Here is a 26,181-nt window from a genome sequence, read left to right on the forward strand (position 1 = left end):
CTCACGTTAGCGTCGATACAGTCGTGAATCGTGATGCTTATACGCGATACAGCATCGACGCTGCATCGTGATTGCATCGATGCTGCATCGCGATTGCATTGATACTACATCGCTACAGTTCAATGGCCAGCTTCTGCATCGCGACAGCATCGCTACTGTATCGCGACTGTATCGATGCTTAAAGTAGCGCAAGTGTGTAAAGGTGGACCACTTGCGACTGCATCGGTGCTGCATCGCGACTGCATCGCTGATAAAAGTCGCAGTATGTAAAGGATTGGTAAAGGACCTTAGCCGTAAGTCGTAACGCATTATTTAAAAAAAGCTGTCACCGCTGTCAGTGCCTTGTCAGACGTCAGTGTCAGATTCGTTTCAGTGACGTTTTATTTCTTTTAGAAGTTTGTGATCATGGCGGTAGGTGTTGTGATAAATTTAGTGATTAGTAATCCGTTTTAATCAAATATTATTGAAATGGCTTTGAGTACATTTTCATGTTATTTAATAAATTTAGTATTAGTCCCCATTTTTGTTACAGTATTTCGATAATTGCGCCTGTATTTGCATTGTTGCGAAGTCCTAACCTCAACCCCCCAAATACAAACTCGTTAGTGCCTATTAATTCTGTATTTACCATGAACTGTGAACAAAACGATGTGAATATTTATTTTAGCGTGTACCACCACCACCGGCCGCGATTAAAAAGGATAAAAAGGAGAAGAAAGCTCCTAAAGATAACTCCAAAAATGTTATGAGAAATTTGCACATCAGAAAGTTGTGCTTGAACATCTGTGTTGGTGAATCTGGTGATAGATTGACTCGTGCTGCTAAGGTAAATATTGAACTTATACAATATTACCATTAGTCCAAAAGCAACCGCCAATTGTTGTTAGTTGAATTAGTATTGACTATGGTCCCACACTCCCATTTAACATTGGGTTAAGCATGGTTTGAATCAGGAATACAACTAATGATTTGTTGCTTCCTTTGTATTATCATGCTAGATTAAATATTTCTATTTGCAACTTTTGGGTACTATTATTTTACTACTCAGAATACTCAACGAAATAACATTTATAGGATCCTTGCTTTTTTGTTGAAGCTATTGTCCTCTGTTAAATTAAGTTATTCACAAATTTAAAATTACACGTAAGAATTGTTAAAAACAAAAATTAATAAATCTAAATTTAGATACATTAAAATGAAATGCATTACAAATCTTAAGAAAATATCTTGTTTTACCTTTTAGGTGTTGGAACAGCTGACTGGTCAACAGCCGGTCTTCTCCAAGGCGCGATACACTGTCAGGTCTTTTGGTATCCGTCGTAATGAAAAGATTGCTGTCCACTGCACTGTCCGCGGGGCAAAGGCAGAGGAGATCCTCGAAAGGGGATTGAAAGTAAGTAAAATGATATTCTTACTAAATTATTAGTATCTGAGCCATTATAAATAATTATTTACATCCTTTTGACACTTTGTTCATTAATATTGATCAGTTTAGGTACCATACTAACACTACCAAAATCAATAAATACCCTTTGTTTTATTGGAGTATGTTGTAGTTTGAAGATGAAACAGTATTATTATTATGTTTATTCATACATAATAATAATACTCTGTGTGGGTTTGTGTGTGTAACACATTATGAATCTTTTTATTAGTAATTTAACTTACATTATCATTTGATAATGTTAGTTAAATTGATTGACACACAGATGCTTTAGTTATACAATGTTTGCCCTTGTCTGATATTTATGACTTTGACAGACTATAGTGTCTATACCATAAAGTTAATATTCCTAGCGGAATAGAGCAACAATCTTGAGCTGTCAAACGAAACCAAAATTGGTTTTCATCTGTGTGTAAAATATGTGCACGTACATACAATTCTATGAGATTAAATTGTCAACACTCAACATGCAGCACATGCTGACTGGACATCAAAAAAATCGGCCAAGTGCGAGTCGGACTCGCGCACGAAGGGTTCTGTACTATTATAGAGCAAAATTAGGCCAAAAATTGTGTTTTTTGTATGAGAGCCCCATATTATTTTAATATTATTATTATGTATTAAAGCCCACAAATAACTAAGGACATTGAGAAAAGTCTAAGTACCTACCTGTAGCCATTATTGATATAGAGCAAAAAAGGCCAAAAAATCACGTTTATTTATTCAATAATTTATGTTCACATAATCATTAACAGAGAAAACTTAAAATAAGAGATAACACGTTTGTTGTATGGGAGCCCCCCTTAAATATAAATTTTATTCTGTTTTTAGTATTTGTTGTTATAGTGGCAACCGATATACATTATCTGTAAAAATTTCAACTCTCTAGCTATTACCGTTCTTGAGTTAGAGCCTGGAGACAGACGGACAGACATAGAAGTCTCAGTAATAGATTTTACCCTTTGGGTAAGGAACTCTAAAAAGAGTGCTGCTGTCATGTATCACATGTCTCTATTTACCACGCAGTGTTACTGTTAGTGACATCTCTCTTGCTCAGGCCTTTGTTTCTCTATTCCGCTAGGTATATTAACTTTATGGTCTATACAGAGTCTATTTTAATAGTAAGGGTGTTAATAATTATACTGATTGCATGATTTGTTCAAGGATTACATTCTCTTTTGTACTTCCTTTGTAATTTCATGCTAGATTAACATTTCTAATTTGCAACTTTTGGGCACTATTCTCTTGCTGCTCAGAATACTTAAGGAAATTACATTTTTAGTTTAAATTATTATAAGTTGATCTTTATAATAATAACTAGCTGGTGAACTTCGTGTCACTTTAAAACCTTCCCTGGACTTCTACGAATATTTTAAGACTAAAATCAGCCCAAACCGTTCAGCCGTTTTCCAGTTTTAGCGCGACTAACACATTTGAATATCCATTTTTATATTATATAGATTGAGAAAATGAGAGTTGAAACAACAAGTTTTTCAACATTTTTTAATTCTTTACAGGTCAGAGAATATGAGTTGAGACGAGACAACTTCTCGGCCACAGGAAACTTTGGCTTCGGTATTCAAGAACACATTGACTTGGGTATCAAATATGACCCGTCTATCGGTATCTACGGTCTTGACTTCTACGTAGTATTGGGACGCCCAGGTAAACAGTGTATTTTTATGTTTACTAAAACACTCTTTGTAGAGATTTTAACATGTCCTTAAGAGTATTATCATGTATGTAACATCTAAACTGGAGCTGTTAAAAGTAATGTTAAAAGTTGTTTAAAACTTCAATAAATAAAACTATGCAATAGTTCCCAGTGCACATTGTTCAGGAATGAAAGATATATTATGGTCTTCATTCTGTAAAAATGTGCGGAGATCATTTTTTTATCTCATGCCAATTAAAAACACTTTGTATTTAGTTTTAATAGAGAATAAAGTACATTTTTGTTTTAAACTGTGGTTGTATCGGTCTTATCAATTCATCTTATATAAAATTCTTGTGTTACAATGTTATTTACCAAACTCCTCCGAAACGGCTTTACTGATTTTTACCAAATTTTATATGCATATTCAGTAGGTCTGAGAATTGGCTACTGGCTACTTTTTATACCGATGACAGTGCATTTGTTGAATAAATAATAGTAAATTATTACAACTCGAGACTGACCATTATTTGTGTTGTGCGATGGGATAGTGATGGACGTTGCCATGGTGCCTACTGTACTTATTTAGTGACTTCAATAAAATAATAAGGGCGAATACTTTATATGGCATAACAATATTGGCGGGACAGCTAGTACCTATATAAATTGTTACTTGTGTCTGTCATCTTTCACTAGCATCACAATATAATATATTAAAGCTAGCTGTCCCAGAAAACATTTCTTTGCCATATAAAGTATTTCGCCCGTATTATTTTATTAAAGTCACCACGGACGTAACCTTGTCTAATCACGAGTGAAGCATAGTTATGGCCGCCCGTGTAGGATGTGTGCGTGACATTGGCGCCGTCACTCAATGTACAATGACAGCGGGTTGTAGTACCTAGTTGCGTGTGAGTGTCGGTCAATAAACGAAATTGTCGTACGTTGCATGCTTCACCTCTTTATAGTGTAATGCTACGTCCGTATTTTTTTACGTCTGTGGAAGTGACTATATGTATTTCACCATGGCAACGTCCATCGCTATCCCGTCGCACAAGCAATGGTCGCCGTCAGTCTCAAGTTGTAATAATTTACTATTATTTATTCAACAAATGCACTTATCAAATTAAAAAGTACCCAGTAGCCGATTTCAGACTCACTGAATATGCATATAAAATTTGGTTAAAATCAGTAAAGCCGTTTTGGAGGAGTACGCTATCTAACATTGTGACACGAGAATGTTATATACTTATTAAAGATTAATTGTTGATTTTATATCATTATTATTATATTAATATGATCTACATTCTACACTATAATCAATATCCCAAGCATATATGAATGTGGATCCAGTTTACCAGTCTTGAATGTGGCAAATCTTATTTTTTCGACTGTACAACAAGCAATATAGGAAAACAATTTAACAAGACATATCCTTAATAAACTGTTTTTCTTTTTTAAGGTTTCAATGTCGCACACAGAAGGCGTAAGACTGGCAAGGTTGGTTTCCCTCACCGCCTGACAAAAGAGGATGCCATGAAGTGGTTCCAACAGAAATACGATGGTATCATCCTTAACAGCAAAAAGTAAATTAAGTAATAAACTCTAATAAGAATTTTGTGTTTTATTCTTAGAAATAGCCATCTCTTTCTTTTTATAATTAGAGTTAACTAGATTTTTTGCTGTTGCATGGTTAAAACCATAAAGTTAATATACCTAGAGGAATAGAGAAACAAAGGCCTGAGCAAGAGAGATGCCACTATCAGTAACACTGTGTGGTAAAAAGAGACGATACATGACAGCAGCACTCTTTTTTTTGATGTCCAGTCGGCACGTGCCGCACGTTGACAATTTAATTTCATAGAATTCATGTTCAATCATGCTTGTGTACTTTGTATACGTACACATATTTTCACACAGATGAAAACCAAATTTGGTTACGTTTGACAGCTCGAGATTGTTGCTCTATTCCGCTAGGTATATTAACTTTATGGTTAAAACTTATTGCCTAAGAAAACAATACAATACACTCCACAATGACTCCACAATAGGGTATTTGACAACATTTAAAATAAATTATAATTTATGGTCATCCTAATAAATTATAGGTAAATTAAACGTATTTCAACATAATTTCATTAAAATAATATGTATTTTCAGAGGATTTCGTAAGAAAAGTCGAATAAAATTGTCTGTTTTTTCGGAGATAGAAACGCTCTCTCATTGGTTGCAATCGTAGTGACGTCACACGCAAGTAAACAAAGCTTCTTGACTGGAGTTTAGTACGCCGTTTACGTGATAAATAGTGTTTGATTAGATTTTTATGTGATTATTCACAATTTTCATACAATTTCTAGTACAAATATTAACTACATTACTCACAACAGCTATAATAATATCTAAGATGGACTCCAATTACGTGCGAGCAGATAACAGCAACCTACCTAAGATCGATCCATTCATGGTAGAACTATTTTTTAAAAACAATGCAGTTTATTATGCTTCTGAAGTAAGAAATATAAAAACAGTAGTGTAAGTACCACTCGATAATTATAAATTTGGGTTTTGTACAATACATCATTCGTGTATTTTAGGTTATGTAGTGAAAATATTCAGTGCCTTTTCTGTTTTATTTGCAGGTCTGCAAGAGAGTCGTACGGTGATGATGCCGTTGGCTACGTTCAACTGTACCGTGACAATGGGATTTGTACAGTAAAATGCAAAATGTGCCCGGAACATAAAGTGCGCACCAAAGCTTACAATGTTACCCTGGTCGTAAATGAAAATGACGGTGTGATAATAAGCTGTGAGTGCCATGACTGTGCGGCTTCAGCTGGCGGATGTAAACACGCGGTAGCCTTTTTGATGTGGGTCCATAGTCGCAGCGAGGAACCAGCATGTACATCGGTCGAGTGTTACTGGAAGAAGCCTGTTCTGTCTAGAGTAGGAACCACTTTAAAGTTCATCACTATAGAACAAATGACCAAGACCCCTGTTCCACACAGACCTAGCACATCAGCACTATACGAAGATTTTATTTCAGAAGCCAAAAAGAGAAAAATTAACAAGTGTGAATTGCTAAAATTTCAAGATGATTTTGTGCATAGTGACATTATGAAATACTCATTAAGTACATAGTTTTATGATAAATCTACCTCAAGAAACTAAAAATGATATAGACATGCTCTTAGGCATAATGAAAAGTACATTCACAAGTGACATTATCAAAAGTGTAGAAGAAGCAACAAGGCAGCAGAATAAAAGTAGCTTATGGTATGAGATGCGGTATGGCCGCATAACTGCTTCAAAGGCCCATGAAGCTAGTGTCTGCCACACACCTGATGGAACATTAGTGGCCACTATAATGGGTGCGAAAATTCCTGATACAGTGGCCATGAAAAGAGGTAGAAAATTAGAACTTTCTGTCCGTAAGACTGTAAGCAAGAAATTGAAAAAAAAAATAACTTCCTGCGGGCTTTATATCTGTAAAGACAATCCTGTGATTGCTGCATCTCCTGACGGTGTAATGAACGATGCTGTTATAGAAATAAAGTGTCCTACTAAGACCAAATCTAAAGGAAATTATATAAAAAATGGCATCCTTTCTGAAAAATGTAGAGCGCAGGTGCAACTGCAAATGTATGCAACTGGTCTGCAAAAATGTTATTTTTGTGTAGCGGACAGTAACTTCGAGCAGACACAAAAAGTTGACATCATTTTAGAATACTATGATGATGATTATGTAAATAACTTAATAAATAAATTAGATTCATTTTGGAAACACAATATATACCCCATATTACTATGTAATACAAATATATGTGAGTGAGCAATAAAAAACATTTTATAAAGGTAAAAATATATTATTTCATTTTGATTCCTTAACTAGCTAGCCACATTATTTAATTAGAGAATCCTGCAAATTAATTAGTGCACAAGCAATAATAATAATATGGTCAAGGAAACGACGCATATTTGTATTTATAACTGAATGTTGCTTTAACATGTGAAATTCCCTTAATCGTCTTATGACTCTTTCAATATGAATTCGTAAGCTTGCAATGATTTTAGTTTGTCGAACTTCAGATTTAGTCAATTTTGCACCAGCACTTACACTAGGTGGTCTTAATAATTTAATTCCTTTTGCATGAAGTAAAGGTTCAAGGTGCTTAAAGCCTCTGTCAGCCAAGATGTAAGTTCCTGGCTCTAACCCATTTATAAAGCTACAGTTTTCTACTATGGTGACATCACTGGTTCTGCCACCGAACCCTTGTGATACATAATTGACTAAACCATTAGGTGTACATGAAATTAAATACTTCACAGTATTCCCTTTTTTGTAGTCTGACCATGTTAATGCCTGATATAAAGCCTTGGAGGGTTTCTGTATATCGATTTCCAGACAATCAATGATACAACTGACATTGTAATAATTGTGCCTGAATGCAATTGGGAGATTCTTTTTTATGTTTTTTTTGTCTAAAGCAACAATAAATTTGTTTAATACACTACTTAATATTGGGATATTAGACAAAAATATTTTACTTGCATATGATAGAGATATTCCAAAATTATCTTCTAATTCTGAAAATGTGCTATTTAGTCTAATTTTCTTTAAACAAAGTAAAATATGTTCAATTTTTATATTAGTGTGCTTATGAATTAACTGAATCAAAAAATAACAGTCTTTGGAAATACCAATATACATTGTAGGTTTGTTTTCAATCAAACGCATAGTATTTTTAAGGCACTGCATTTTTTCCATATCTTCAGTCTCGGTGGCAAAACTCTCAGAGTCAGTCACTTTTGATGATGATGATGTAGATGTAAGTACAAAAGGAGACAAATGGCCACTTTCCAAACAAGATATTTCACTGTCTGATCTTTCATCTTCAAGGACAATCTTTTTCTTCACTGCGTTAACAGCTCCTGAGTGTGATGGATGAAGACGACATGGTTCAATTTTCAAGGGTGAAGTGAAACTGGATGTTGTACACACTTTGGACGGTGAGGTAGAAATACTTTTATTTTGTGACCGTACTTGCACAGCTTTGCTCCTAAAATGTTTAGTCACTTTAGTTGTTACTTGAACAGATTTTTCAACGGTTACTACAGTTTCAGTAGAAGTTTCTTTGTCTAGAGTTTTTGGTATTTCTGAAAAGACAAACGCACAATATTGATTATTTCATACAACAAATTTTTAAGTTTCAGTATTATGTCATAATAAATACATAAATGGCATGTACCTTCCAGCATAACAGTATCTTGTACTATAATACTGTCATGTTGTTGATTCATACTTTCAACATCCGTTTCAGTAGTGCTTTGACTTTCCAAACATTCCGCAACAAGACTTTTTCTTTGCCTTTTAAGGGACGTATCTCGAGAAGGTCCAGCTTGAGGGGACAGTCGTCTCTTGCGATCCTCTTGACAATGAAATTTTGTCGGTACAGCCTCATCTGTCAAAAATATCTTCTGACTGAAGCCCATTTTGTATTTCAAGTAGTTTGTTGTATCTTTTTCTATCTGTAATAAAATGATACATAATAATATTAAAGGTTTTTTTGTTTTGATTGATGATCTTTTTCCCATAGTGCCCAGTTTCCTTTAGGCCAACCGATACCTCTATTTATTGTATTAGTAGTTATTGTATTTAGGATTCAGTACCTATGACATGGTATGTTTATATTTCTCTAAGACCCAACTATGACCTACTTATATCTAATTTACAAACATTTGCCAATGTTATATGTACCGTACCGTACGGTACCTATTTATCAATGTTGTGTTTGACACAAAAGACAATAATATTACTATCAACAGTCAACAATATGCGACAATATTTTCAAAACATAATACCTACATTAAGTACAGGTTATTATTATGATAATCTGGTATGAAATTCTAGATAACTTCTGTCTAGTGTCTTATTAACTTAATTTAAATACTTACTTACATCAAAGTGATCTTCACACATAAAAATGTTTGAATGCGATAAAACGCTCTTCGAGCTAATTGTAACCACATTTTTCGTCTTTTGGGATTAGTTGGAACAGAAACGAATATTTTTTCTGGAGTTTTTAAAGACGTATTTTTACATTCTGGCACTGCACACCATTTATACACCATTATCACGGATTAATTAAAGAAAAACCACGGAAAAACAGCTTAGCTCTTTTGATTGTAACTTTGTTTACTTGCCAGTGACGTCATCGACGTCATGTGATCGTCGCCATTTTCTAAATAGCGTTTTTCGCGCGACTTGGAGAATTTAAACTTTAATATTCATTTTCTTTGCTAATACAAAATATTTCCCGGAAATATTAATACAATATGTTTATTTCATAACAAAGAATAGTTTAAAAATATTTTTCAAAAATTGTCAAATACCCTATTAGACTAAAAATTATTGCAATAATATACAGTAGGTATGGTATAATTATATATTAAGTCTATGGGTATAATAAACATCGTGATTCGTGACAAGTCATAAAATCTTGACATGAACTTACATTTTTGGGACGCTATATAAAATTATGAGCTCACATTTGCTAGTTACTAATGGCAAACCCATGCAAATTCTGGGAACCAATAATTTTGATGATAAAAAAGTAAATTGTTTACATGTTTACTTGTTGTCATAGTAACAAAGTCAACACGATTACTTATTGTTATCAACAAAATATTTTTCGCCAAACATTGCCTTTTATTAAATCTATTTATTTAACGGCGTCATGAGCTTGGTATTACCCAAAGATGAATTTGGCGAAGATGTTCTTGCTCCGAAGGAACCTCAGATTGCTTCTCAAGATCCTAATGAAAGGAAAGCTGCAAGAGCACTTCGAATTAAACGAAGGCAGGAAGCACTTAAAAGGTTTGTAGCGTATATTCCCTTCTTTTCTCTTTAATTATCGTGCTGAACACTCCTCATGGCAAGTGCTTATTATGGGTATAACCATAGAGTAATAAATATACGGTCTCTGGTATACTTAATTAAAATTACGAGCATTTCATACTCATCTCTAGTTATACAAATGTAGCAACCTCAACTTTTTTTCGATGTAATAACAACATAATAATATGTTCTTTCCCGGGACTGAAAGACGTATTTTCATACCAAATGTCATCAAAATCGGTTCATCAGGTTGATTATGAATTAGGCGTAAAAAGATAACAATTAGTGTTTATCATTTTGCTTTAAATCCGATTTAATTTATGCACGTATTCAAATAAAATTGGACCATTTGATGTAAGTATACTACCTTCCCTAAATACTGCTGCTAGTTATAGCAGTGCCGAATTTATATTTTTTATGAGTAGGCCATTTTATTTCTACGGCCCAATGTACGAAATCTACCCCCATGCACGCTGCCGCCCCTAGGGCTTGGCCGGCGTGAGTATCTAGTAGGTATCTACGTTTATCAATCAACTGCTCAAATTATATTTATGTATTATAGAGCCGAACAACCCCTAGAAGATGCTATTAAGGATGAGGAGCCAGGTCTCATCGAGCAGGCCACCACCGCAGCCGCTCAGGAGATACAACGGCTGGCGCTGGACGGAGCTGCTAAAGTCACCAACGTCAAGGTCACCACTGACGAACGAGAGGTGCTACGACGGGTGTTGTTCACTGATAAAATGAAGGGTAAGTTACTACTAACAAATACTACAATCCTGCATCACGCTTTCAAAGTTTTGACGGAGTTGGGATTTGGGAAATGTAATATGGCACAACATCAGAGAAACGACAAGGATTTATGCAACAGCTTTTTACCGGCGAGGAAAACTACTTTCATAATAAAAAAATCATCCTAAAATTATGTAAATATTGCCCAATTTTTTAGGTACTTACTTACCTAATAGGTACTTATGACTTATCTTTAAATAAGAGCTATGACGTACCTAAATAAAAGTAAGAAGTAATTTTATATCTAGGTACCTATGTTGTTTATAGATTCCCTAAATAAAATTGAAGAGGAAGCAAATGATGCTCAAATACAGTATGAAGCGATAACAGCCAACTGGAATACCATGTTGTCTATAAAAGATCCATTGGAAATTGATGCCGAAATGAAAGAGCAAAAGCGAAAATGTGACGAACTCTTGGCGCAAAAGAATAGTTTGCTTAACGATTTAAAAAGCGATTTAAAACAAATGGATCGAACTTATTACAAAGATTTAGAAATTCAGGTAAGCATACATATATAAAATTATATCACAAGACGTGCCTTTTATTTAGGGTTGCCATCACCCAAATTCCCTTCGCCGGTCAGGCACAACAAAATTCCCGGACATTTGGCTGAAATTTGGTTATTTCCCCGGACACCTCTTAAACAGTATTTACGATAACGTCTTGCCAATTTTTGCTTTTCCAACAAGAATTTGTAAAAAACCGTGTGTATGCTTAGCGAGTTTTTATCTTTCGTTTGTTGCTGCATGACTTAAACGTTAAATTTCTCTCATCAAAAGTTTTCACCCGGACACTTTTCAAAAAACCGGCCGGACGCCCTTCAAACTAGGACAAATCCGGGGAAACCCGGACGGATGGCAATCCTACTTTTATTGAATATTGTAGACTTTATAGTAATAACTAGGTGTTGCCCGCGACTTCGTCCGCGTGGACTTTAGTTTATAGTTGTTCCCGTGTTTTCCGGGACAAAAAACATTCCTTGTCCCAGATTCAAATTAGTATCACCAATCTCCATGCCAAAATAGATTAAATAGTTTAGGCGATAATCATAAGTTTATTGCGCGGGAACCGCACATTTTCCGGGACAAAATTAGTATTCCTTGTCCTTTCCCGAGACTCAAAGTATCTCCATACCAAATTCCATCAAAATAGATTGAATAGTTTACGCGCAAATCATAAAAGTATATTGTGCAGTAACCGTACATTTTTCTGGGACAAAATGTATCCTATGTTCTTTTTCGGGACTCAAAGTATCTTTATATACATAACTAGATGTCCCGCGCGGCTTCGCCCGCGTAAATTAGGAATTTTACAGAAACCGTACATTTTCCCATAAAAAATATTTTCCCCATTTTTCCCGCATTTTCCTGAGTTTCTTCGGTCGTATTAGTCTTAGCGTGATAATATATTATATAATATAGCCTATAGTCTTACTCGATAAATGATCAATCTAACACTGAGATAAGTTTTTAAATCGGACCTGTAGTTCCTGAGATTGACGCGTTCAAGCAAACATACTCTTCAATGTTATTATATTAGGTAGGTATAGATTTTTTTTATCTATGGACGCTTCACACCACGTCAGTCTGGCCCCGTGGTAAGTACCTGATGGACTTGTGTTACAGGTACCAGACAACGGAAATATATTTAATACTTATATACTATACATATATTTAAGATTTTTATTATATGATACACATATTTAATACACATCCATGACCCAGGAACTTTGAAAACTTTTTGTTCCGTCGGCGGGATTTGAACCCGCAACCTCCGGCTTGAGCTACCAACGCGCTCACCACTGAGCCACAGAGGTCGTCAATCTATTTTTAGAAATAAAATAAAGATTTTTTTTAATTATCGCTTGACAAACTCGAGTCTCGATCTAAAAGACTATGAAATGGTATAATATGGTAGTGATGATGATGATGATGAATGTAATTTGCATAGTAGCATATGGTTCCTGTTCTTAAAACAACGCCGAAACTCCCAAACTTGTATCTATAAAGAATCAGGAGTTCTCTCAGCACCTTCCGAACCACGGTATACCAGGTATATCTCGGTGCAAAATCTTACTTGTTGGTAGCATATGCTTAGAATACTTCTCACGAAACCGAAGTCACCACACGTTTCCCTATAAGTTTTGAGGAGTTCCCTCGATTACTTATGGATCCTTCATCAGATCACCACTTTTGTGAATATAAAAATCGGGTAACATACGGCGGAGTAATCGTTGAATATAAGAAAACGAACATAACACCTCCCCCATTTTGAAAGTCGGTTAAAATTGTAGCCTATGTGTTATTCTGATGTATAAGCTATATTATTGTAAAGTTTCATTAAAATCCGTTCAGTAGTTTTTGCGTGAAAGAGTAACAAACATCCATACATCCACACATCCATACATCCAAACAAACTTTCGCCTTTATAATATTAGTAGGATGTAGCCTATAATATATTATCACGCTAAGACCAATAGAAGCGGAGCACCAATGAAGAATGTTTCAAAATCGGGTGATTTTTCCTATTGTGCTGCGTAAACGATAAAAGTTTCGCAAAAATTGGCAGAATTTTCTTTATTTACCCATGAATTAGTTACTCTCTCGGGTCTGTGGCTGTTTGGTTGTTCGTTTTGTTCGGTGTTGCTATGTGTCTGCGGATGATTTTCTTGCTCTCTGTATTCGATGCCTATCCCTATCCTGGCTGAGGCGAGCCTCACGCTCTACATATGATTCTCTTTCTCTCTGTATTCGATTTCTATCACTATTCTGGCTGAGGCGAGCCTCACGCTCTACAGACGATTCTCTTTCTCTCTGTATTCAATTTCTGTCACTATTCTGGCTGAGGCGAGCCTCACGCTCTACAGACGATTCTCTTTCTCTCTGTATCCGAATTCTATCATTTTTCCGACTGAGGCGAGCCTCATGCTCTACAGACGATTCTTTTTCTCTCTGTATCCGAATTCTATCATATTTCCGACTGAGGCGAGCCTCACGCTCTACAGACGATTATCTTTCTCTCTGTATCCGATTTCTATCACTATTCTGGCTGAGGCGAGTCTCACGTTCCGTTGACGATTCTTCATCTCTTGCTGAACGTGCTCTTTTGGCATTCACTGTACTACGACCTATGTTCGAACGACGACGTCTTCCAGGCATGATCGTATAGTAATACCCACAAAGCAACAAATAACCCAATCGCAAAGCAAAAACAAAAGTCCGTTTTTCTAACCAAGTCAAATATATTTTTATCGACAATTCAGAAACCAAAGAACCAGAAACAATGAATATCTGAAAGAAAGCGCTGTGGTTGCTCCTCTGCGTTACCGTCTGCACAACCACACAATGACGAAATACACTATGTACTACAATAACATAAGCCCGAAGCTTATGAGAGCCCCCGGCCGGTTCCGCCGTAACCGCTATGTCCCTCGGCCGCCGCCGCGCAACATATTTTTTGATTCCGCGTAAGTTTATACGTTTGAAAACTTCTAAAGTATTGATCGAAATTGTATAGTGTAAAAGACAATTATAATCTACATTTAATGTCTTAGCTTCCAAACATGTTTATTTGGATAAGGGTTAATGTTGTAAATTGTTAAAATCGCTTCGTAAATAAGCCTATTATATATATTATTTTTCGTAAAAAGTAAAGAACAAAAATGGCTATTGTGAGTTATCCCTAAGAAATACACATATACCATTGCGGACTTTTTTGTTTACCTTATTAAGGTGTACAATACTGTAGTACATTATTTTGATCTATCTCGTAGGGTTTAGCCAGCGTTTGCAATATAAACGCAAAAAAATGAATTTATTTACGACATAACATTAGAAACCTCTAAAATTATCAGTGTTTCTCTAAGATATTATGCATATGTTATACATATAAACCTTCCTCTTGAAACACTCGATCTATTAAAAAAAACCGCATCAAAATCAGTTGAGTAGTTTTAAAGATCTAAGCATACATACACACATACATACAGACAACGGAAAGCGACTTTGTTTTATACTATTTAGAGATTTCAGCAAAATGGGTCCAGCCGGTTACGCGTGATGTCGTGACCACGCCAAAATATATAACGTTGCGTGCAGCTTCGCCCGCGTACATTAGATATTTCACAGACAAATCAGTCCACAAAAAATAGCCTATGATCCTTCACGTGGTCTACTTCTTATCTGTGCCAAATAACAGAAAAATTGCTCCAATAGTTCGTGAGATAAGCCCTTTCAAATAATTTCCTCCGTTTTTTCCACATTTTCCTCTATTTTTTCGCTCCTATTAATCTTAGCCTGATAAAATGTATATAGCCTATAGCCTTCCTCGATAAATGGGCTATCTAACACTGAAAATTTTTTTCTAATCGGACCAGTAGTTCCTGAGATTAGCCCGTTCAAATAAGCCATTTCAAATAATTTCCCCCGTTCTTTCCATACTTTCGCTAAGCGCTAAGCGCGTTTTAAATTTTAAGTTAATAATTATATTATGTTTTAAATTTCTTACACAGGACAACGACATTAAAGAACTTTCGGACAGGATCGAAAAACAAATCACTATAATGCAAAAAGCTTATGCCAAGCAGTTGAGTCTTATAGAACAAGCTATAAATATCGAGCGAGAGGCAATGATAAATCTTAACAACAAGAGATGGGAGGCCCTGTATAAGCAACGGGATAGAGAAGAGGTGGCTCATATGGAATATAAATATGAAAAGGTATCTAATGATTTTTACTGCCTTTATTAAGGGGGATATTAGATTATCATATATATTGGATTCGAGATCATTGAGTCAATGATCCAATAGGATAATGTAATATAGACATATGATTCATTTCTTCCTTGATCATAGATTTTTCACATTTGCTGAGAGATTGGATCCAATACGGTCATAGAAATAGGTGTTGCCAGTTATTTAATATAAAAAAGAGTTTTTAATTTCTTGTTCGTTAATATGTTTCAAATAATGTAATGTAATTATTTTTCTAATTATATATATACTTGGATAATCTTGCTGAAATAACAAAAAACAAGCCATATTAAAAATGACGATGTCTTTTGACAAATCGAATTCTCTGAGATCTAGTAACCCTGACGTCAATACCTGTCAGCGTTAGCGCTCTCCATTGGCTATTGAAACCACATATGACGTAAAATAGGATCAATGAAATATGATAATGTAATAAGCAGATATGATCAAATGATCATATATATTGGATCCTATATATAATCATAGAAATGATCCAATATAAATGATAATGTAATACCCCCCTTAGGAACTAACTAGAAATGTCAAGAAAGTAGTTCTCCATTGGGTATTCTCAGTGGCTGCCTTACCCATTGCGAGGCCCCGGGCGGAAGGTCTTTGCGAGACCCCTTGTCTTCCAAAAAACAACTTGCGAGGCCCCTGCAAGAGGGCGGCCCCGGGCGATTGCCTATGTCATATCACTCATGGGGCCTCTGGCAGGATGGGGCATGAGCTATAAATGCCCCATCCAGAAGAGCGAGGAAAATGTATTTACGAGTTTCATTTTCTTTGTAAGTATAGTCTGTCAAGAAAGTTTTACGGTGGTTTACTTCCGTACAAAGTAAAAGACAAGTTAGGTTCAATAGGTTTATTGAATCCTTACTTATGCTAAAATGGTTTAATGGTAGCACGCGAACCGATTGGCGGCTTGACGCGAACTGGTTAATTAAAGTAAATTATAATAACGCTTGGCGGCGTATACGCTGACAGTGCGAAACGTGATGTACTGTCGACAAACTGTTGACCGTACATGCTGCCACCGCGAGAGAAGAAAGAGAATGGTGATGAAAATGGTACAAAAAATAAATGGTTCAATGGTTAGTGAGTGACGTGAGACAAGGTGATAAACAATATTCACTTATTCTAATGGCACCCTAGTATCTCTAATTACAATAATGTACGGTCAACAGTTTGTCGACAGTACAAAAGTGAAGAAATTAGAAAGTAGCAATATCGTAGTGTCATCCCTTTCAAATCAATCTAAGAAAAAAGGGATGACACTACGATGTTGCCACTTTTTAATTTCTTCACTTTTTTGACGAAGTATAAGTACTCATTATTATAACCTAGGTCCTAAACAGTACGTAACTCTTTCATTTATGAATCAAAACAAAAATTACAGCTCGAAGAACACAAACAAGAAATGGAAGTTATAATGTGGGAGCATCACGCCAAGTATAGGGAAGCTAAAATAGAACTGGAAACACTCATACAGGAATTACAAAAGGAATTGGAGAAATTAAAAGCTACTTGCCTTATTAATACGGAGAAAATTGGATACAATTACCAAGTAAGTAAAATAGGCGGATTTATTATCATTTATTACAAAAAATACTTTCTTGTGATGTTGTTAAAATGAATGCCATTGTCTTCAGGTGCTCAAAAAAAGGGAAGAGGAGAATGTTTTCGTTAGGTCCCAACAGAAACGCAAATTAAACAAAATGTCGGATATTGCGAATGCCCTCCGCGCCAAAATACGAAAGGCGGCAGAAGATGGTGCTCTAGAGGAAATCAAAGCGGATACGGAGATCGTGAAACTGATGCAGACTATGGAAGACATCGAGAAGAAGGCCCGTCACTTCGCTCAAGTTAACAACTATAAATTCTTACAGGTGATTTTCTAATATTATCTGTCGAGGCGTGCGTAGAAATTAATACGTATATGAGTATTAACTATAGACCCATTGCCACTTATTTCTTTAACTCAAGGCCGTACTCAGAGAGATTTACGGCCGTTCCCAATATTTGATCTATCTCTGGTTTTGCCCTACTAGAGATAGGAATAGCTCACATTAGACATTAGAGACATATATTTTATGTCAATTGTGAGCTATTCCTATCTCTAGTAGGGCAAAACCAGAGATAGATCAAATATTGGGAATTGCCGTTAATGATTGATTAACAACTTATATTATTGAAAAATACATTTTCTTAGGGGGGTATTACATTATCATTTATATTGGATCATTTCTATGATCATATATAGATTATAGGATCCAATATATATGATCATTTGATCATATCTACATATTACATTATCATATTTCATTGATCCTATTTTACGTCATATGTGGTTTCAATAGCCAATGGAGAGCGCTAACGCTGACAGGTATTGACGTCAGGGTTACTAGATCTCAGAGAATTCGATTTGTCAAAAGACATCGTCATTTTTAATATGGCTTGTTTTTTGTTATTTCAGCAAGATTATCCAAGTATGTAATTAGAAAAATAATTACATTACATTATTTGAAACATATTTAACGAACAAGAAATTAAAAACTCTTTTTTATATTAAATAACTGGCAACACCTATATCTATGACCGTATTGGATCCAATCTCTCAGCAAATGTCAAAAATCTATGATCAAGGAAGAAATGAATCATATGTCTGTATTACATTATCCAATATCATTGACTCAATGATCTCGGATCCAATATATTATATGATAATCTAATATCCCCCTTAAATACCATTAAATTATAGTAAACTAGATGATGCCCGCAACTCCTTTGCGCCAAAACTCGTTTATCGCGCTGGAACCGTACATTTTTCCGGGACAAAACTATCCTATGTCCTTTCTCGGGACTAAAATATATCCATGCCAAACAGAAAAATCGGTTCAGCGGTTTGAGCGTGAAGAGGTAACAGACAGACAGACACACTTTCGCATTTTAAATAATATATTAGTATGGAAGTTACTTCCATACTAATATATTATTTAAAATATATTACTTCCAGGAAGTATGGATTAGTGATAAATTCTCTGAGAGCTTGAGGGCTTAAGCAAAAACATTAATAATAATTATTGATATTATATTTTGACTGGTATCATGTTATCAATGATAAAGAAACAATTATTAACAGCTGTGGCTCAATGAAATTCTTTGTAGTTTTTCTTGTATTGATCATATTAATATTATATTCCGATAGGTATGGCGCATGTCTTCAGACCGCTGCACGGAGCTGGCGCGGTGCGTGCGCGACGCCGAGGTGTGCATGCACGAGCACGTACTCGCGCAGGCCCCGCCCCCGCCGCACGCTAAGCCACCCCGCAACCCTTTTACTAAATATGGTAAAACATTACTGATCATCACCAGCATAATACAACTTTAATTAAGTTACAATATTATAACGATTTAGTTATAGTATTAAATTAATAGTACCTGGATGACCGAGCTTTGCTCGGTATAGCAAACACTCATTGTCTTCGTGTTACTTAATAACGCCATCTGCTGGTCGTTAAAACAATTAGTTGCTAACCAAATAGTATTATTCTTCGCCAATAGATGTCAGGAAGAGTCATATTTTTCAGTTTATCGATTATCGATAAAACACGGGTAAAATTATGTACAGAACTTCTACATACAACTTTTGACATTTTATATAAAGTTTTGTTTCTCGATTCGCCATTTAGACTATAATATTCACTATCCTATAAAATATAAATTATAATCGTCCAAATCCAGTCCGCAGTACCTACCACATTCACTAAAACGGCATCAGTAAGTAAGTAATACTTGCCTTTTTGCAGAGATGGAGCGCAAAATAGTGGATTTTACCGACCAAAAGGGTGCTAATTCGACCTATATTTTAGAAGAAGGAAAAGACAAATTGGTAAATATACCTTTTTTGCTTTACATAATTTTAACTGTAAAAATATATGATTACCTACAATAATTAATACTAGTTCTATATTTAGGTATTCTTTAACTATATTTCAGGTTCGTCATATTTTACAACTAGTCGCTGACAACACGGGGTTCTTGGTCGAAGATCGTCTGCTGAAATTGATAGAAAAGTATCAACCTACATCAAGAAATCTTTGTACACTGGATTCCATTTTTATGGTAAGCCTATACTTTTATTTTGACACCAGTCAGTTCTTTTTATTCCTACCAAATATTTATATTATAAATGTGAATCTTTGCACACTAAAACTGCTAAACCGTTTAAGATTAAATTTGGCACGGAGATACTTTGACACTCGGGATTGGATAGTTTTTATTGCTAAAAGATGCACAGTTTTTTTGCATAGTTAAGTAGGTTTTAGTGGGAAGTACGTAATTTTCTAGGTCGGTAGTGTACTTCACAAAAAAGTCCTAGCCTCACATATTATTAGTCAGGCTACATAGTAAAAATGAAAATTATAAATTTTTCAGGCTCTAGAAATTCAAGCGCAAGAGGATGTAGATCTGTTGTGTACAGTATTTTTAAACTATGCTTTCTGTCCGCGATGTGCGACCATCGATGACTCCTCTGATATGGAACAGTCAACTTCAGGTATACCTAATTGTTATGATAATCCATACTAATATTATAAATGCGAAAGTATCTCTGTCTGTCTGTCTGTCTGTCTTGCTTTCACGCCAAAACTACTGAACCGATTGCAATGAAATTTTGTACACAGTTATTCAAGAGTCTGAGAAAGGACATAGGCTACATTTTGATGTGGGAAAATATCTTATTTCCATGAAAATATCGATGAAAATTAATTCGCATTGCGCGTGGCCAGCGCTCATCCCGGGGGTCCTGGGTTCGAGTCCCGCAGGCGGAACAAAAAGTTATCAATGTTCCTGGGTCTTGGATGTGTATTAAAATAATATTTCAAAAATCTTAAATATATTTTATGTATAATATTGTAAAAAATCCAGAAATATATCGATGCAATGAACATTTTAGTTCTAATACGATTCAACAGATGGCGTTTTATATTTTACTTCATTATTATAACAGAACTAATCATACCTACTTTATTATATTATGTATATTGGTTTTATTCATAACTAGCTGTTGCCCGCGACTTCGTCCGCGTGGACTTTAGTTTATAGCGCGCGGTGTCAACAAAATTTGTGTCAAATCTAAAAACTTTTTAAAACCCTGGTAAGTGGTACCCCACTTAGGGCCGCGCTACACCGGAATGGCAGCGCTGAAAGGGCTCGCCTCGCTGCTGCCATTCCGGTGTAGCGCGGCCCTTAATTAATCAAAATATCCAAAAACAGCTGTGCAGTGTGCACATAATCTATACTAATATTATAAATGCGAAAGTATCTCTGTCTGTCTGTCTGTTTGTCAGTTTCGCTTTCACGCCAAACGCCAAAACTACCGAACCGATTGTAATGAAATTTTGTATACAGATAGTCTAAAGCCTGAGAAAGGACATAGGCTACTTTTTTACTGGAAAAAAGGGTTGTAAGGGGGTGAAAATGCTTAAATTTGTTCAAATTAAGTTAGTTCCAAAAATTCATAATAGATGGCATCGTGCGTCTTCTACATCGCGCTGACGCTTGCTCAAAAGTCTTTCTATAAGAGGTGGTATCATCTTACATTTAAGTTTCGATTTTTTCGATTGTTATATCTATTCTACGGTATTAAATAACTCAGTACTTTATCTGTGCAGTGACGTAACCTTAAACCTATCAATGATAAAATAGTTTATGGGTAAAGTTGTGTAATTGGGGGGCTAAATAAGCTTTAAAATTTGGCATAAAATATAAAGTTTAATGTAAAAAAATTAAATACTTATTGTGTGCACACTGCACAGCTGTATTGATTTAATTATTTAATGATTGACCAGGGTTTTTTTATAAAAGCTTTTGACACCAATTTTGTTGACGAAGTCGCGGGCAACAGCTAGTAATAATTATATGAATATGTTGTGTTTGTAATTCTACCCCTAATAATACTAATTAAAAATACATTAATTTACGAACAGTTACACGTACATTTAATGGCATTATACCTATAATATCTTTTTTTTTGCAGGTGAGAAGTTTGCAACAATGCATACGCGTATTAGCGCTGCAAGAAGTAGTATGTCCGCCAGTACATCTAGATCAGCACATGTTGGCTTCAGGTAAGGATTTTTTGTCTTGTTTGTATGTCGAGCTTTTAAAAATTAAAATGTATTTTGATATTTTTTTTAATTACAGGAATATGGAACTAACGGAATCAGATGAAGCTCTCGTCACTGAAGCTGAAGAAATCATACAGAAATACGGCGAACCTAAATGTAATTATGTACAGTTAATTTTTAGGCACATGCGTACCTAATATCTATGTAATTTTGTAGAGTTTAGTTTAAGCACATCAGATAGACTTTTACTTGCTATAGTCTAGATTACAACCATAGTCTGGTCGTAGAGCACGTAGAAGTTCCATAGTCCTATTTCAGTCTCTTTTACTTGCGGGCAATTGTTGTCTCTGGCTTTACAAGCATTAGACGGAAAGATAGGATGTTAAGTCCAGGACGTCTACCATGAGGATGAAATTTCAATGTTTCGGACGAAAGTTTGAGGCGTTTCCCACTATGAAGTACTTTCGTTTGAAAGTTCGATCCGACCGAAGATCAAGTGACGTTTCTTGTATCAAACCTTACCACGAGCGCTTTTTAGACGTCCGAAGATTTGAATTTGACCATTGACTTTTATAAGTGGACTCGGCATAATGGTCTCTACCAAATCAAAATACTGTGGCCGGTCCGCCATTTTATGTTCCGGTTCTGCGAGGTACATAAACTGTCAAAGTGTCGTATTATAGGGATGTCGAGATTGAAAGAAAATATCGATATATCGATACATCGATATTTGAAAAAAATATCAATATCGGTCTCGATATATCGCGAAAAAAATAGGCACTTGAAATGTTCACAAAATACTCAGTTGTATACATACTTTAATAATAATAATAATTGATGGTAAAATTAAAATAAACTGTAAACACTTCGTGCGCGAGTACAACTAGTATTTGTCCGATTTTTTGGTATTTTTTGCCCGATATCAATAATGGCAACTTAAATAATAATTAATAAACTTAAAATAAATAAAATAGTTTTATTAAAATTAAAGAGGCTCCTATATAAAAAAAAAAACCATATTTGCCTATTTTGTCTTTATGTACATTTTTTTTATAAAATAAAAAAAAACATTTTTGATATCAATATAATATATAATATAACAGGACGCTCACTTATAACATGTTAGTTTATCGATGTCCTCGACAAATATCAACCGAGTGTCCCATCATTATAGACCGCCATGTTTAGTTCTTAGCAATATGGCGCCGGCCACACTTTTTTGTAGTTATGTCGCCTCCATCTGTTTCCTTATTCATTGCAACACACACAGATCATAGTAAAGCTACATTACGCCAAAATGTCAAATTCTTCACATGTCAATTTTTTTTTGCTGTCATAGGCACATACATAGGTGTATACAGCCTATATTAATTATGTTTTATCGAAATAATAAAAGATTTAAATGATTTATTACTTTAAAACCCTTTACAATCCATTTAGAATGTTATTCTTAATATTAAACGTTTGATAAAAGGCCAAATCTTTTTAAATACAACAATGTATTTCCAGCAAGAACGAATGTAAATCAAACGCTTTTTTTCCTCACTAATCGTTCGTTCCCGAAGAGTGTCACGTGACTCCAGCGTGACCCCGAAAGAAGTTTCCAATTCCGATGTAACTTCGTGGTAAAGTTAGGACCAAACTTTCGTATACGTATCGGTCGAAGCCGAATATTTGAATGCGACTTTTGATGGTAGACGTCCAGGGCCGGTTTTAGTACTACTAGCTCCCTGGGCGAGATTTCTTCGGCGCCCAGGGTGCTGATAGTGCTGAAAAAATTTGGCGCCCCTTTTTATTCGGCGCCCTGGGCGGTCGCCCAGCTTCGCCCCCCCTAACGCCGCTACTGGTTGTCTTTTAAATTTCCTCTTCGCTCGAGCTCATGCCTCTGTCAATCAAGTTATTAATAGGCGTTGTCACGTCAAAATGTGAAATTGCTCTTAAGTCTTATGTTGTAAAAATATTATAATAGTTACCCACTTCATCCACTTAAAATATTATGTCTTTAATCTATTTTGTATTTTCCCAGTTGGCATGGCAACTGAGGTCTCGTCTACGGAGGGATCGTCGTCGAAGCGCGCGGCCGGTCGCGTTACGGTCACCGTCAACGAACCTACCGTCGCAGAAGACGCGCCGCTACCGAGAGAACAGTTTCTGTGTCCTAGTGAGTTATCAAGATCATTAATTCCAAAATTCACATATTTTAATACATAAAATTAGGGGACAAACGAGCAAACAGGTCACGGAAAGCAACTTCCGTCGCCGATGGACCAGTGGTGTAGCTACCTCCGTATATGCCGTTCGTTGCCGGCCCTTTAAGAGAGAATACGCTATTTTCTTGAAGGTTTGCAGGTCGTATTGGTCCGGAAATACTGCTGGCGACAGTTCGTATTAGACTGTACTGTGCGTGGCAGAGACTTACGCGAAAGAAGCACGGTGGGAGACTGCCACTCATCAAGGTGTTGAGGATGGTATACTTTTCGCGTGGAACGATGTTATATTAACCCCTTTCTAATAATTTAAATTATAAAGTGAATAACTACAAGTTCTGCTAGTCGCTCGAAAGACAAAATACCGAGCTTATTCCTAAAAACTCAAAAACTGTGCTTTACTATGTCTGAAATGTTTTTTTTTCAGTGGGTCACAACTTGGAAATAGAACCAATGCAAGTGTTGACTGCCTTGAACGAGTTTATGTCGGTCTTTGTTCCGCCTGAGAAGAAAAAACTTTATGCAATCATGTAAGTTTACTTTTTACTTCAATTTTGTAGTCGAAATATAAATGTTATTCTGATTATTGTTATTTGATTTAATGTTTTTATTTGCTGTAGGGATAGCGTAAAACCACTCGACTTTTCTACGCCCTCGAGAAAATTGTCGGCCAATGAAATAAGTGCATATTGGGCCCAATTCAAAGATCTTTTCCCTCCAGAGAAGGACCGATTATGGGATGGTCTTATACACGGCCTGAACGACTACCTAAGTGTTTTGCAAGGTTTGTAAAGCTTTTATATTAATTTTGTTTATACTAATAATTACTTAAAACGTTCCTACAATAAACAATAATCTTCTTCATTTTGACCACAGATTTTAAAAGTAAGAGATATGTTATAGAGCTTGTCACATGTCGCCAAATCCTGCCCATATGGGCACAAATTGTCAGTCGTATGTCAATCACTCCACGGCAAACACGTTTTCACTACGCCGTAAATTGCGAACAAAATGCTGACTTGTGCTATAATTATCTACAAAAATTGCAGCGATACTGTGAATTACAGAAATAGCGGGATCACCTATCATAGCCAATTGTAATTTATACTACTTTTTAATTTAAAAATCAATTATTCTTCACGAAAAATGTTCCGTGAACTATCAAACTAAGGCACTAGTGATGTGGTGTGATGCAGATTTTGGTATCGATATTTTTATCGGCATTTTTATGCGGTTGCGTTATTATCTACATTAATATTATAAAGCTGAAGAGTTTGTTTGTTTGAACGCGCTAATCTCAGGAACTACTAGTCCGATTTGAAATTTTGAAGTATTCTTTCAGAGTTAGATAGCTCATAGCCAAGAAACAGAGGAAAATGTGGAATAAACGGTGAAAATTATTTGAAAGGACTTATTTCACGCACCATCCAGCAATTTTTATGTTGTTTGGCATAAATAAAAAGTAGACCACATGATGTCATAGGCTATTTTTGTGGGCTCATTTGTCTTTGAAATTCCTAATTTACGGGGGTGAAGCCGCGCGGAAGGTCTAAATTTATTATAAATATGCGGAAGTTTTATTTTATAGTCGAAAGAAGTGGTGCTTAATGCTTACTCATATAACAATAATTAGTGCATCTTTGAAGAATTATTACCTTCATCGCTTTTAGTCCTATTTCAGTTTTCCCAAAGACGCAAACTTCAAAGAGAAATGTTTGAAAAAAATCGGCCAAGTGCGAGTTGGTCTCGCGCACGAAAGGTTCCTTATCATAATGGAGCAAAATTAGGCAAATAATGTTTTTGTACGAATCCTTAATTATTTAGTTTATTTTAATTTTACTATTAATTGTTAAAGTATAATGGAGTATTTTGTACTTTTCAAGTGCCTACCAAGTACCTATTGCCATTATTGACATCGAGCAAAAAATTGCAAAAAAATCACGTTTGTTGTGTGGGAGCCCCCCTTAAATATGAAATTTAATTTGTTTTATTATTTTATCGGTTATATTATTGTATCTGTTATTTTATCGGTAACAGACATAGTACACAATCTGTGAAAATTTCAGAAGAGTAGCGGTTATTGAGATATACAGCCGAGACAGACAATATGACATCGAAGTCTTAGGAATAGGGTCCCTTTTTTCCTTCTTAAAGATATTCAAAAAATAATAAGCGGCGGATGTTACTACATCGCTATTATAGAAGCCAAAACTGTGGCTAGTTTTTCGTGTCTGTCTGTCTGTCTGTATGTTTGTTCCAGCATCACACGAAAACTACTGATCCGATTTGAATGCGGTTTTCGCCG

The 26,181-nt window shown here is 35.4% G+C and overlaps 4 protein-coding genes across 5 annotated transcripts; 3 read left to right on the forward strand and 1 right to left on the reverse strand.

The window, feature by feature from the left end:
* The first annotated feature begins 344 nt into the window (after window positions 1-344).
* LOC121735618 (60S ribosomal protein L11) lies at window positions 345-4,713 on the forward strand. The gene is made up of 5 exons (XM_042126499.1): window positions 345-411; window positions 668-826; window positions 1,244-1,393; window positions 2,962-3,109; window positions 4,561-4,713. Exons 1-5 carry the CDS (start codon window positions 406-408, stop codon window positions 4,686-4,688), a joined length of 591 nt encoding a protein of 196 aa, XP_041982433.1. The 5' UTR covers window positions 345-405; the 3' UTR covers window positions 4,689-4,713.
* A 775-nt stretch (window positions 4,714-5,488) lies between these two features.
* Window positions 5,489-6,236, forward strand: LOC121735674. The gene is made up of 2 exons (XM_042126576.1): window positions 5,489-5,630; window positions 5,738-6,236. The coding sequence occupies exons 1-2, from the start codon at window positions 5,503-5,505 to the stop codon at window positions 6,234-6,236; spliced, it is 627 nt and encodes a 208-aa protein (XP_041982510.1). The 5' UTR covers window positions 5,489-5,502.
* Window positions 6,237-6,241: 5 nt separating this feature from the next.
* On the reverse strand, window positions 6,242-9,076 carry LOC121735675. Its single transcript, XM_042126577.1, has 3 exons — window positions 9,055-9,076; window positions 8,345-8,624; window positions 6,242-8,252 (listed from the first exon to the last, which is right to left on the reverse strand). Exons 1-3 carry the CDS (start codon window positions 9,073-9,075, stop codon window positions 6,997-6,999), a joined length of 1,557 nt encoding a protein of 518 aa, XP_041982511.1. The 5' UTR covers window position 9,076; the 3' UTR covers window positions 6,242-6,996.
* Window positions 9,077-9,795: 719 nt separating this feature from the next.
* Window positions 9,796-24,410, forward strand: LOC121735412 (dynein regulatory complex protein 1). Of its 2 annotated transcripts, XM_042126238.1 has the most exons (14): window positions 9,796-9,972; window positions 10,556-10,743; window positions 11,053-11,288; window positions 15,299-15,505; window positions 16,938-17,105; window positions 17,191-17,427; window positions 18,747-18,888; window positions 19,348-19,430; window positions 19,538-19,663; window positions 19,976-20,096; window positions 21,579-21,669; window positions 21,746-21,825; window positions 23,696-23,830; window positions 24,304-24,410. In XM_042126238.1, exons 1-14 carry the CDS (start codon window positions 9,833-9,835, stop codon window positions 24,408-24,410), a joined length of 2,061 nt encoding a protein of 686 aa, XP_041982172.1. In that variant the 5' UTR covers window positions 9,796-9,832. The 2 variants fall into 2 exon arrangements, with proteins under 2 accessions (XP_041982172.1, XP_041982173.1); XM_042126239.1 differs by lacking the exons at window positions 23,696-23,830; window positions 24,304-24,410 and having other exon boundaries at window positions 21,769-21,824.
* The last annotated feature ends 1,771 nt before the right edge of the window (window positions 24,411-26,181 follow it).

Source organism: Aricia agestis, chromosome 17, assembly GCF_905147365.1.
Source record: "Aricia agestis chromosome 17, ilAriAges1.1, whole genome shotgun sequence".
Classification (NCBI taxonomy): Eukaryota; Metazoa; Arthropoda; class Insecta; order Lepidoptera; family Lycaenidae; genus Aricia; species Aricia agestis.

Coding starts and splice junctions, on each gene's coding strand:
- LOC121735618 (XM_042126499.1), top strand. Junction 827..1,243: donor GATTGACTCGTGCTGCTAAG/GTAAATATTGAA, acceptor TTTACCTTTTAG/GTGTTGGAACAGCTGACTGG. Junction 3,110..4,560: donor CGTAGTATTGGGACGCCCAG/GTAAACAGTGTA, acceptor TTCTTTTTTAAG/GTTTCAATGTCGCACACAGA.
- LOC121735674 (XM_042126576.1), top strand. CDS start 5,503: ATGGACTCCAATTACGTGCGAGCAGATAACAGCAACCTACCTAAGATC. Junction 5,631..5,737: donor AGAAATATAAAAACAGTAGT/GTAAGTACCACT, acceptor TTTTATTTGCAG/GTCTGCAAGAGAGTCGTACG.
- LOC121735675 (XM_042126577.1), bottom strand. CDS start 9,075: ATGTGTGAAGATCACTTTGAT. Junction 8,625..9,054: donor TGTGTGAAGATCACTTTGAT/GTAAGTAAGTAT, acceptor ATTTTATTACAG/ATAGAAAAAGATACAACAAA. Junction 8,253..8,344: donor AGATACTGTTATGCTGGAAG/GTACATGCCATT, acceptor TTGTCTTTTCAG/AAATACCAAAAACTCTAGAC.
- LOC121735412 (XM_042126238.1), top strand. CDS start 9,833: ATGAGCTTGGTATTACCCAAAGATGAATTTGGCGAAGATGTTCTTGCT. Junction 10,744..11,052: donor GTTCACTGATAAAATGAAGG/GTAAGTTACTAC, acceptor TGTTGTTTATAG/ATTCCCTAAATAAAATTGAA. Junction 20,097..21,578: donor TATGGAACAGTCAACTTCAG/GTATACCTAATT, acceptor TTTTTTTTGCAG/GTGAGAAGTTTGCAACAATG.